This window comes from Hippocampus comes, unplaced genomic scaffold, assembly GCF_001891065.2.
Source record: "Hippocampus comes isolate QL1 unplaced genomic scaffold, H_comes_QL1_v1.1 scaffold14, whole genome shotgun sequence".
NCBI classification, from domain to species: Eukaryota; Metazoa; Chordata; class Actinopteri; order Syngnathiformes; family Syngnathidae; genus Hippocampus; species Hippocampus comes.
The window spans coordinates 1,099,813-1,113,341 of record NW_017805839.1 but is presented as its reverse complement, the minus strand read 5'-3'; the positions used below and the strand labels follow the sequence as shown (position 1 = coordinate 1,113,341).

At 42.6% G+C, this 13,529-nt stretch overlaps 1 protein-coding gene across 2 annotated transcripts in view; it reads left to right on the top strand.

Annotated features, from left to right (window-relative positions):
- The window catches only part of cntn3a.1 (contactin 3a, tandem duplicate 1), a 77,526-nt gene extending 67,806 nt beyond the window's left edge, over positions 1-9,720 (top strand). For both annotated transcript variants that reach the window (XM_019888074.1, XM_019888073.1), the window contains exons 14-23: positions 115-232; positions 1,156-1,314; positions 1,418-1,567; positions 2,083-2,153; positions 2,475-2,709; positions 4,030-4,145; positions 4,403-4,589; positions 5,724-5,836; positions 7,266-7,434; positions 8,552-9,720. In XM_019888074.1, the coding sequence (XP_019743633.1) occupies positions 115-232; positions 1,156-1,314; positions 1,418-1,567; positions 2,083-2,153; positions 2,475-2,709; positions 4,030-4,145; positions 4,403-4,589; positions 5,724-5,836; positions 7,266-7,434; positions 8,552-8,643 (1,410 nt within the window). In that variant the 3' untranslated portion in view covers positions 8,644-9,720. The remainder of the gene's footprint in view (positions 1-114; positions 233-1,155; positions 1,315-1,417; positions 1,568-2,082; positions 2,154-2,474; positions 2,710-4,029; positions 4,146-4,402; positions 4,590-5,723; positions 5,837-7,265; positions 7,435-8,551) is intronic.
- The last annotated feature ends 3,809 nt before the right edge of the window (positions 9,721-13,529 follow it).

The window sequence follows — 13,529 nt, the reverse complement described above, 5'->3', positions numbered from 1 at the left end:
CACGGTGTGTCTCTGAGGTTAAGCCGCCGATTTCACGACCAGAATATCTCCCACATGACTTAAATACCAAAAAAAAAGTTTTCAAAAATTAATTAACCCGAAATGTTTTGACAGCGCTCCGCCGGGGACATAATGATCCGCAATATTCAGCTAAGGCATGCTGGGAAATACACATGTGCGGTCCAGACCAAGGTGGACAGTGTGTCCATTGCCACTGATGTCGTGGTCAGAGGTAAGATAAGATCTATGTGCCAATATTGTTTCAAATTTAGAAGCACACACAGCATTTGTACACGAAAGAGAAAATATTTGAATCTCACCGTGCGGGAGAGCCGTGAGACATTTTGCTCAGCATGCTCATATTTAACTAAAATACTGTAGCTGTGTTTTGCATTTGAATTTGAATTGATTTTCCTCCTCTTTTCCGCACCGCTTTTTTCCCCTTTGTTCAAACAAGGCGATTAGTGTACAATTGATAAGAGCTCTGTAGGAATATAATTGCTTCTTAGAATAAAGATGAATATAATTAACAGTGGCAAAGGGGGAGCACACTCTCTTTAGTATTTTCTGCCATCTAAGTTTAATTTTAAAAGTTATAGTTAAAAAAAAAAAAAATGTACGTTTGATACATTATTGTTCATGCTTAACTTACTCGGCACAGCCTGAATCGCACATTCCTGGGTTATAACTGATTCATGTACCGGAAACCAGTGACATGGAAAAAGACACGATGACACAATTATTTCTGTCATCGTCCCTGTAGGACTTAGGCAAAGTACCGCCAGCGGGCCACAGCCAGCTCATCCGCAGTCTCTGATCGGCCTTTGCAGTCTTCATAACGTCAAGATTTAAAAAAATAATTATCATCATGAATTAAAGGAAACTATGTACAGCTTTCAGTTTGCTGTGCAAGTGTGTGGGCAGTACAAGTGAGCTTTGGCTGACTTAGGGACGTTGTCCCGATAATTTAGTTGACTCCGCTGACGCTTCTCGCAATTATTTTTCCGAAAAGTGTGTGTGTGTGTTTTCCTCATTACGACAACATATATGATGCAACGATTTAATGAAATAATACAATTTAATGCTTGATAAGAAATAAAACTCCACTTTTTCACATTTCCACTTTGGAAAATAATTTTGCACCGTATCGTCTAGGTCCTCCGGGCCCCCCCGTGGACTGTCAAGTGACTGAGATGACAGAGACCACAACACTTTTGACCTGGGGACCCGGGACGGACAACCACAGCCCCATTCTCAGCTATACCATCCAGGCCAGGTCGCCTTTCTCCCTCGGGTGGCAAGCCGTTACTACTGGTGGGTTGCTTCTACTCAAATGATTAAAAAAAAAAAAAAAACAGCTCGGGGGGCCGATCCTTCAGGGTTTTGATGAAAGGTAATTTGGTGTAATGTCTCTTAGTTCCTGAGCTGCTCGGGGGAAAGCAGCTGTCGGCCACTGTCATTGACTTGAATCCCTGGGTGGAATACGAGTTCAGAGTATTAGCAACCAACAGCATCGGAACAGGCGAGCCCAGCAAAGCTTCTCGAAAGGCCCGCACCAAGGACACGCGTACGTAGCGCAACTTATTGATACTCAATCAATTTTTCCTAACGGCGCCGGCAGTAAGTTTATCCAGTAGCTCCGCGGGTTATTAAAAGCAAGAGAAAACACATTCAGCTCAGCATCAGATATCCCGCAAGAACTCTCTTGTGCCACTTGCTCATGCTGCCGATTGAAAAGTTCACCGCTGTTGATGTCAGGCACATCCGGCGGCTTCACTCGCCTTTGTGAAGAGAAAAATGTCAAGTGACGATAGAGGAATGAATTGAAATTTCACTTGGTTATTGTGTGAATTTCACATGTAGTACGTTCACGACATTTCTGTTTGAAATTAGAAAATGCTTGAAATATCTCAATGTGACTCTATTCATGAAAATATTACATTGAGTAGAGTTTATGTAGAAGATTGATTGATTGATTGATTGATTGATTGATTGATTGATTGATTGATTGATTGATTGATTGATTGATTGATTGAGCCGCACGGGGCATCTAATTAACCCTCTCTCCTCATATAATTTTAGTTCCCAGGGTAACTCCGGCGAGAGTAAATGGTGGTGGAGGAGGACGTTCAGAACTGGTCATCACTTGGGAGGTAAACCGAGTCTTTTTTTTTTTTTTTTTTTCCAGCGAGTGGACAATCTTGTGTTTTCCTCAAATACGTTTCTGCACATTCTGTCATTTCTTTTTCTTTTTTCTGTGAACTGCAACATAAAGATTAACGCTCAAGGCCTGTTGGAATAGTCCCCCCCCCTTTTTTTTTCCCTCCTCGGTATAAAGCTACTTATGCAGGATGATAAGTACTTGCAATTTCAGCATCACCCTCAGCCGTATTCCTCCATATTTCATTTGGTATTAATAACTTTAAAGATCACGTTCTTGAGTCATCCCTGTGAGTCATCTTATCCTCCCCTAGCCCGTTCCAGAGGAGCTGCAGAGCGGCCCCGGTTTTGGCTACGTTGTGGCTTTCCGCCCACTGGGCACGCAGGGCTGGATGCAGGCTGCCGTCACATCCCCTGACGCTTCCAGATACGTCTTCAAGAATGAGAGCATCCCCCCTTATTCATCTTACCAAATCAAAGTCGGAGTTTACAACAACAATGGAGAAGGGCCTTTTAGTCCAGTGGCGACCATCTACTCAGCGGAGGAAGGTGTGTACAATGAGTGTAGAAAAACATGTGTGTGTGTGTGTGTGTGTGCGCGCACACACACACACACACACACACACACACACACACACACACACGGCTATGCAGTATGTAGCATCAAACTAGTGGTGCGTGGTGTGTGACAGTGAGCCTCGCTTCAGAGAACATAAAACAGCTGCGGCTTCCACGAAATCGACACACAAAATGTGTTCTGATATCGTTGTTGCTGCTGTACTCTTGTTCTCTCTCTTTTTGTTGATAAACATCTTTAAATCCATCCACTTTCGAGATACCGTGTATTAGGGCTGTGTGATATGAACAAAATGTTCATATCAAGGTAGCGATATGATAACACAGTATCGTCCACCCGTACCATACATCCTTTTCAGGGAGCTGAGGTCTATCCCACTTGATCTTGTCTGAAAGATATTCATTCAAATACATTTACAAGGTGTTTTAAATACAGTTTTCACCATTCCACATGATGTAAAGACATCTAAATATGAAAACACACTTTTTAAAGTTTTTTTGTATGGTTTCTCTATTGTGCATTTTCACCCATTGGCAGGGGTGCAAAAATGTGGTGTGCAGGTACGCACGCATGCGCACTAAAAATATTCAATCCGCACCAGATTCTGTTGTGCCACTGCGCATTTGCACCCCAAGGAGCTGAGCGTTGGACCGGGCTCAAGGTGCAAAGTGGTTGGGGGACGAGGTGTGCCTTTGTAATTTCCAGCTCCTCCCATTCCAAATTCTACCATAACACCTCCCTCCCCGCTCTCCATCCATCCATCCATCCATCCATCCATCTTCGACCACTTATCTGGAGTCGGTTCACGGGGGCAACGGCTTTAGCAGGGAAGCCCAGACGTTCCTCTCCCCAGCCACTTGTTCCAGCGCTTCCCAGGGAATCCCAAGGCGTTGCCAGGCCAGCTGGGAGACATCGTCTCTCCAGCTTGGCCCGGGTCGTCTTTGCACATCTTTGAAGTTAGCGTAGCATTAAAAAAAAATAAATAAAAAAAAAAGATTTTCTTTAGTTTCCTCAAGTTGCTTTTATGCAAACTACCCAAGTGAGAGAAAGTTCACTTGTCACAGTGCCTGTTCAATTTTCAATGTCGTAATAACCACTAAATGTCTTCTATTTTAATTTGTGGTATAAATAATAAGAATAATGCTAATGCTAGAGCTAATGCTACTGCTACTACTACTACAACTAATAATAATAATAATAATAATAATAATAATAATAATAATAATAATAATGTGGCTTTTAAAAATGGTGTGAAGCAAGTATACGTTTGGACCGCCTTGTGTACATTTCAGAGCCCAGCCGAGCACCAGGGAGGCTGAGGGTGAAGAGCATCTCCGCATCTGCAGTGGAGGTCACCTGGAAGCCTCTCGCCTGGAGCAACAACCGCAGACGCATCCTTGGCTATGAGGTCAAACCAGCACATGCCCACACAATAGCAATTGTATAACAAAAAACAATGTACATCTTGCAGCTTTTTCTTGCTTTTAAGTTGACACCCATTCGCCACGCATAATTTATGCATTGGTATATAAGTGAGGACAACATCCTTTATCCGGATACACTCCATCGATATAATTCGTTCGATAGACTGTCAATATATGGGTTACAGATGCGGGGCAATAACGTGTGCTTTTTGTTGTGCTGTGGTTTTTGTTTTTTATTTAGTTGCAGTACTGGGGGGTAAAGGAGAAGCGGGAGGCAGCCAGTGTGATTAGGACGGTGGGGAATAAGACGTCCGTGCGCATCAGGGATCTGGAGGGCAGCAGTACCTATTTGATATCTCTGCGGGCTTATAACAGCGCTGGAGTGGGTCCACTGAGCAGCATTGTCAATGTCACCACCAAGAAACCTCGTAAGAACTCCTTTTATAACGTAGCTGGCAAAACATGGTGCCCATTGGTGTGTGTGTGTGTGTGTGTGTGTGTGTGTGTGTGTGTGTGTGTGTGTGTGTGTGTATTTTTGTGGTGTTTTATTTTATTTTTTCCCCGCCCAGGCGCGGCATGTTATGTTTTATATAGGGAGTAGAAAAAAAATGTCTGAAACCGTTTTATGGGTTGTGTGTGATATTGTTATTTTAGATGACAGACAACACAAGATAAATATTTCCTTCCCAGAGTAAAACACAGTACTTTAGACCAACAGGAGTCAGTTGGGAAGTTGAAACAAACATAGTCTGCCCCGCAACACTTCTAAATGCTCTTGTGAAAGAAAGGCAGCCTTCCAAGTTTGATCAAATCCCAAATGGACCGTGAAGATCAGTAAAATAGCTAGAAAAAATAATAATAATAAAATTCACTTCAGAGGTTAGAGGCATTATTTAACTTTGCCAGCGTTTCAATGTGTGTATAATCAGCAAAACAACATTGATCTTGTTCCACGATTGATTTGGGATACCCCTTTTGAACTCCCTCCTACCGCCTGTTTGACTGTATTCGTCCTGCAGCTCGTCGAAGTGAAAATCATCCACCAACTTCTGGTCCGTTTTGTCAGTTCATTATGTCGCTAATTTAATGGACCGTCTCCTCCATAATGCAAATTATGCTTGAAGAGGATCTGGCAGTCATTGTCGGGCCTCGCTGTGCACGTTGTTTTGACACGATTTCGCATGTCACAAAATGACTGCATGGCAACTGGGCCGTTTCTCATAAGACGGATGCGTCCAACAGCTGTTTATCTTCGACTTTACATTTGGGCTGGATATTTGGAGGATGTGTATTTTTATTTTTGTTAAAAAGAGCAAATGATAAACGCGACGCTTTTGAAATCTGTGAAGCGAGGTGTGTCCTCGCCTCCTCCCTCTCGCAAGCAAACAGCCTTCTTCTACTTGCACACCACCTGAGTCACTGTTCAACTGTTAATGAGAAATATCCTTCATGCCAAGTTGGTTCTTGACTTTAATGTTTATTGACTGGCTTGCCTTGTTGTTTTTATCCCCTCGCCGCCGCCTCTTCTCCTCCCCTCTCCGACTTTCTCCCTCCCACTCTAGCGCCCAGTCAGGCCCCCGTCAAAATCATGTGGAACACTTCCAATTCCAAGGTCATCCTGCACTGGGACCAAGTCCACGCTCTGGACAACGAGTCTGAAGTGACGGGATATAAGGTAATGAGTGTAAAGCCTTGCACTTTGCCAACGAGAGAATAAAATCAACACGACAGTGTTCGCTTACTTATTGCGGTTAATGAGGACCGGGATCTAGCTGCAATAAGTGAAAAACCGCGAAGGAGGGTTTGCTCCCTACCTAGGAATTTTTGTGTAAGTGTTTGTGGGTACCAGCATGTTAAAAATATGTATGGTAATTATACTTTACATATTTGCGAAAAAGACGACAGCAGTACACGTATTTATTTAAATCTTTAAATATAAAACCTAATACGTCCACCGGATGGCAGAAGGCACATTTAACATGCATGTCCACCTTTTGCAATTCATAAAACGAAATAGTCATCTCCCACGAATGTCGACCGAGCCCTGCCGCAAACAGCAAAAAAAAAAAAAACCCACAAGTGATGTACCCCAAAATGTCTTCTACAATTGCCGCTATTTACTGTATAGTTCCCACTCTAAATATACAATCTATGACACCCAAACTGTTCGGCATCATTTCAAACTCATCTTACATACCTTAAGAAATAAATGGCTGACTGATTATTTCATTTAAAAAGTTATAGGTAAATGCATCAAGACCTGCACAATTTCCACTAACAACCCAGGTTAATCTCCTACTCGACATACAGAGCTTGTCTCTCGGTTGAGATGTTTCACTTGAACATACTTCCTTGACATCAAACTGTACTACTTGCCTATTTAGACAGGACTTCGGCTGCCTTTTCTGACATTTTAAGAAGTTTCAGAAAGAGTACAAAGTACTGTACCGAATAGGTACAGTAGTTCGTAGTAGTGTTCGTAATAGTATTGTGTTCAACAAACAAGGCCCAGATTTCCCACGATGTGAATTTGTGAGTACCGTATTTTCCACACTATAAGGCGCAAGTAAAGCATTCAATTTTCTCAAAAGCCGACGGTGCACCCTTATAATCCGATGCGCCTTCTATATGGATCAATATTCTGATTTTTTTGGACTTAGTATTTTAAATGTTCTGTTAAGCTCTTTGTTAACGCTGCAGCGGTTGTGAAAGTACAATATAAAGAAAATTTATGGTATTGTATTCTCTTTAGCGTAGCTCCATCTAGTGGATGCATAACGCAACTGCAGCCACTATTGTAGCTTCTATGTGCCTCATAATGCGGTGCACCCTATATATGAAAACTGTTTTAAAATAGACCATTCGTTGCAGGTGCGTCTTATACTCCGAAGAGCCTTATAGGGTGGAAAATACGGTAAACTGAGACTAAATTATTATTTCAGTTTGTATACATTTTTTTTTTGACTGAAAAGGTTGGGAAACACTGCATTATATTGTTCAAGGGTTCCCAATGAGTTGTCCAGTAACCTTCACCATAGCCTTGTCATCTGTCCCTATGTGTTTCGATGTGCAGGAAGCAAGATGATATTGTGTTCATTCCGTAGGTGATGTACAGCCAGGACAAACACAGCCGTCCCAGCGTGGTGGAGACCAACAGCACGTCCTTAGAATTGTCGCTGCCCGTCAACGAGGACTACGTTATCCAGATCAAACCTTTCAGTGAAGGCGGGGAGGGCATCAGCAGTCGCCAGATTACGATCCCCAAAATAGCAGGTTGGTCAATCTGTTGATGCATGACACATGAAACGTGCAAACAGATCATTTCTCGTCACTGCTGCTGATTCACATTAAATCATGTAACTCAAAATGGGAATTGAGTGCGTAGTGTAAGTACAAATGTGAAGTGCATGTCAATGAATTTTGCAGTGAGTGTTGCCCTCGACCAAAAACTGACATGGGCGCAAATTTTTCATTTATTTTTTCCAAACTATACATCACAAGAGCCCTTAGAAGCGTCAGTTTGGAATGTTACAGAGAGAAAGCGTTTGATTTCACTGCAAATATGGATACGCTACTGATCCCCGCCTCCTCAAAATCAGTTATTTTGTATTTGCAGAGAACCTAAGACGTCCAATTAATAAATAAAAAATAAAAACCTTTCTAAAGATTCTTTTAGATATTGTTAGGAGAGCAGCAAATCAAATGTATCCATTTACAGTTCCAGAGGCAACACAAATATTATTCGCAAGAGTATACATCGAAGGACCCCGTGTAAATAATAAGCTTTACTTTTTTTTTTTTTTTTTTTGCAACTGTTCCACAAAACGTCTGGCATCTCTAAAATGATGCTTGATACACTAGTGCCACCCAGTGGCTCAAGTAACACATCCCCATGTATGCTTTCTGATACTTGCACCATTGAACAAGAGCCACTAAAAGTGCCGGATTGAAGGAATCAATAAATGATCGGCCTTCACAAAGATGATCATACTCAGTTCCATCCGTCGGGGAGGCGCAGTCTACTTCGGATCGAAAGGGGTCGCCTTGGTTAATGTCCACTGGAAGTTAAGACGGTTTATTTTGGAACGATGTCATATTCAAGCATAATTATAAATATTCATTTGTGTTGAGTTGAGAACATTTCCAACTCCGAACATTCACACAATGTTGCTACCCTCAGGACTGTCCTGTATCATATTATACGTTTTTTTCAAACATTTCGATCATTTTATGTCTTTACACGAAAGGGGCAAACCAATGGAAGCATCTCTCAGTTTGACGTAAACCCGAACCAACAAACTAAACATTGAAGATCGTAATCTTTGAACAGCTTCGATACAGCTTTTGCGTTAACTCTTATTCGATGCACGTGTTTGTGTTTTGTTCTAAGACTCCATCGCCGCGGGAGCCGCCCCAGTGTCTTCATCACTTCCTGTGGCCAACCTCGCCGCTGTCATCATCACAGCCAGGACCGTGCTATGACCGATGTTTGCAGGAAGTCAGCGCCGCGGCCCAACATCCAGACAATGAGCTGGTACGGTGAAAGACGAGAAGCCCCCGGGAGCCTCGCCTCCGCTTCCACCTGCTTCCCACCCAACCGCGTCTTTTGTCCTCTCCTAGCTGCAAAAGATCAACTTGTGAAGAACGCGCTTCATCCTTGAAGGAGTCATTGAAAGAAACTGGCCTACTTATGCGACAGGAATTGACCTGCAGCCTTTTTTGGATGTTTTATGTTCTTTCCTCGCTTCTAATATATGGATAGTGTCATGTATTGGAAGTTGTGTACTCGTGAGACTTTTCCTGGATTTGCATTCTGGAATGTGGGGACAAGAAGGACTTTTTAGACAAAAAAAAAAAAAAAGAAACTAGTGACGTTCTTGTGAAGCGCGCTTAATGATAAAATTCCTCTTGTTCCATTTAAACTGAGTTTTGGAAGACATAAAAAAAAAAAAAAGAATAGTTGCTCATGCTGGGTGAAACAAGGTAGCCCATTGCCCTTTGACAAGCTCCAATTTGGGACTTCTGTGACTTAACTTGGATATTATCGATGTTTTTCAGGCTGCATCCCAGCAGCCATTAAAACAGACTGGAACCAAAGTTGTGATTCATAGACAAGACAAGGCCAAACCTGCTGATGGTGCGAGCGCTGGTGAATCGATGTCTTACCTCCTTCCTCCATGTCCCCTCCTCACCAAGTGCAGTGACGGCACGCTGAGAGTTGTGCACTCGACGTATGGAATCCTCAGGTCCCAATTGAGCCTTAAAAGTCTTCTAATTAGGATCCGTGTTATTGTTGTTGTTCTTCAGCAGTTCCGTTCATTTATGCTCCTCATTTGTTTCTCCTTGTCGTATTGTGTGTTGTACGTACTTTGGGGCAACGTGGGCTCAAACAACCCCTTTTCTCCCGTCTTTCATGACGAGAGACTGACCTTTCTGGGTTGCTTACTAAGTCTGGATTCTTTGTCATTTGCCGTTATTCAGATTGGGATTGGCAAAACTGCTGGAGAGTCCAGATGGTTGAACAAGCTTTTAATAAACATGATGCCGATTTCCTGCTCAGTCCCTTCCTCTTAACTAACGACAGTCATCTTGACAATTTCCTATGGTCTTTACACAGCCAAAACTGTCCTGAAGACCTTCAACTCATTTGTCTGAACAGGAACTTCACAATAGAAAATGTCAAGAAAACGCCTGCTGTGCTACATCTCCATTAATGTACAATCATTTTAGGATGTTTTGCTGAAAAATATAAATAGAGAGAGAGAGAGAGAGAGAGAGATCCATTCATCCATCAATTTTCTGATCGGCCTTATGCTCACAAGGGTCACGGGGCGTGCTGGAGACTATTCCAGCTGTCTGCTAGCAGTAGGCGGGGGACACCCTGAACTGGTTGCCAGCCAATCGCAGGGCAAACAGAAACAAACAACCATCTGTGCTTACACTCACACCTTGGGACAACTTAGTGTTCCATTAACCTGCCATGCATGGTTTCGGGATGTGGGAGGAAACCGAAATACCTGGAGAAAACCCATGCAGGCACAGGAGAACATGCAAACTCCACACAGGAAGGCTGGCGGAGCTGGAATTGAACCCACGACCTCTGCACTGTGAGGTTGATCCGCTAATCACTGGACCACCCCTCTCTCTCTCTCTCTCTCTCTCTCTCTCTCTCTCTCTCTCTCTCTCTCTCTCTCTCTCTCTCTCTTCCCCCCGTATTGTTTTCAGTCTGCAATATTTTTACATAGGGCTTGGAGTGATGCATTCACATGATCAGGAATGTAATTTTATTTATTTCCCCACGACCCTAAATACTCGAATCGAATATTCCATGCATTACTCAAATAATCAGATGCAATTTCATTTTGCATTAAAATGTTTTGCAAAATCGTCCCCCCCCCCCCCATTGGTGTTCCTTAACCGATGTTATTTATTATTGTTTAGTGATGGGGGAAAAAAAACACCAAAATAATTTGGGGCTGATTGTTTTCCCAAATTAAAAGCAGATGTCTTTAAATGTCTTATTTTGATTAAGCACAAAGCACCTCAAAGGAAAAGGCAATCCCCATCAGAAAAATGTTCCCCACCCTTGCTGTGTAGAAGAGGCCACAGTGTAATTCCTGTTGTCCTCAGGCTGCCCATTACAACAGTGAAATCACATAAATGGATAATAGATGGGGGTCTAAGGGTACACCAAAATGCTGGTTACAGTCGGGGGTGGGAACAAAGGCAAAAAATAACTGCTCATGTTTTGTATGAACGAAACACATTTGATAACATTAAAAATGAAAAAGTGGATTCTGCTTTCCAGAGCTCCAGATGAATATTTTTTTTTTGCTAGGACCACATGAGCCCCGAACTAAAAATTGTTGTTAATAGATCAAGTTAAGTTTGTTCATTCATGTTTTCAATTCGCATTTTTTTGTGCAAGTATTGACACAACATAAACTCGACACTATCATAATTTATTCAACTTAAACACTAAAAATGTAAATTTAATGATGAGACAGTGCAAATTCGATCGGCCAATTTCACAGTCTGCACATGAATTTGCAGTAGAATTGAATTTTTCTACCTGACGAAGGCGCAGGCAGCGTTGGTTCTGTTCTATCTCAAAGACAGAGTAAATGTGAGAACCAACGAGTAGTCTGTCTATATATGCCCTATTTTCGTGCCCAGCGCAAGTCTAGCACAAAGTGCAGTCTTGTGTGCATCGTTGGTGTTTTCCTCCTTTTGGTATTTTTTTTTAGACAAGGGCAGGCAGAAAGGGGCATTTGCGCCATGGTGGGAGTGAACACAGCCGACTTAACTTTCTGGCCAATGAAAGCGGCTCCACTCGTTCCTTTGACATTCAGCCCAGGAGAGGCCAGTCTTGAACTGGAGTCATGGAAAAATTACAGCAAGCTTTCACAGACCATATAAAATGATATGGGGGGGGGGGGGGCTTGATTTTGACACGTGCTCTAAATACAGGCAATAAGGCAAAGGGAAGTCAAGTTCTTGTCTTGTTTATTTGTTTGAGAGGAATGCAAGTACAATGTACAGCAAAGACACGGGCACGACTTGACGGACAAGCACTGCAGTAGAGATGAAGCTGCAGAGGAAGAAGGAGTGCAGAGGGTCCCAAAGTCCAAAGGTCCACAGCATCTGCAGTTGCTCCCAGGTAGGACAAGCACGTTTCTGTCACGTGTACAGGATGATCCAATGTGATTGACGGGAAGGTGACAAGCTCACGTGCACTGTGTTGATGTAAGGCTCTCTTTCTTTGCGTTCCCTCTACTGTCCATCGAGACCACGGCGACAACTTCACTGAACTCGACCGGATCCACTAACTACAAGGTACATGGTTTCTTTGTTTTTGGTCCATCTTCCATTCCGTTCACGACACACAACGGAGCTACACCACATGGGAATGTTTCATACCTCTTGACAAAAGAAAAAAAATGATCACAACTCTTATCGGTCACATGATACAAACCTTTGCACAAGTTCTGGGTATGAGGGACACAAGTCCCGAGGCCTCGTCAACACTCTGGCACTTGAATAATTACATTTCTAGTTTGATACAAAAAAAAAAGGTTTCACAAATCTCATCCCGTTTAACTGATAAGTGGCACATTGCACGTCCGTACGGTCAAAATAAGTTCTAATCAAAGTGCTGCACATTGTGTGATCAATTGCAACAATCTTGATGAAATGAATGAAGCAGAAATAAAAGGTGGAACTGCAACAGAGAGTACTGTTATTTTTCATTCTGGAGGGGAAGAGAAGTGTATGTGTATTCAATGTAAAAACATACAGGGCAAGGTCAGCTGTGGAAAAAAAAAAGGCCTGTACAGAGTTTATTATCTCTGCAATCACTGGGTTTTAGGATTACGTAGCCTGGGTAAATCTGCACCTTATTTGGGTGAGCACTTTTCATTTCCCGTCAGGAAGTTAAATTTCCTCTTTAAAACGACCCGACTCTCATTTGGATTGCGATTAGTTTGACCTTTGCTGTTTCTGTCATAATCTGCAATCTGCATCTGTTGGTTTAAATGCATTACTCAATTGAAGCCCAATAATGCAAAGATATTGCCATGCGAGTATGAGCTCAAATACTGTTACAGAAGCCCAGTGATGATCTTAATCTACTCACTACACAAATATGCAGTTGAGCTCCTTAGGCTGGGGAAAGAAGGGAAGGAACTTGGCCCTTTTTAAACATGCTGGACTGCTACCGTATGGGAATAGGAAGTGCCTTCGTAACTCCTGATTTCTAGACCCAAAGGCAGAAATTGTTGAAATGTACAATCCGTCAAGTTGCAAGTTAGTTACATTCATACACGCTACTTCTACAGTACAACCCAAAACTCAAATTAGGTGTTGGGCCTTAAATGCACCACCAGAGGGCAATGTTGTTCTTTTCGATTCAAGTCTACGCTCCTCAATCAGTGCAATGCGGATAGGACATGAACTATTTGTCCATTTCAGTAGTCGTGGAAGTTCTTAAATGCATTACGAATGAAGAAACATACACAGCAGGGCTTTGCGAACAAGGTTCTCTACTACTACATACATCTCCTAGTCTCTTGTGTAAAATGACAGAGTTGGACAAGGGCTCCATCATGGCACAAAAATGAATCGAATCCCTTTGAAGCTTCTAAGGGAACCTTGTTGGATTTTTGTTTTTTTCCCAGGGAAAGTTAATCACCACTCTTTCTTTTTGTTTTCTTTGCAACATCACCTTCAAGCATTCTGTCACAAGAATGCAAATCTGTTTCAACAGAAATCAGAAAAGCAGAAATTAGATTTAAAAAAGGAGTTCGGTTTCCGGGGGTGGGGTGGGTGGGGGGGGGGGGTGCAGGGTGCTGTCAGCTGGGGCGATAAAG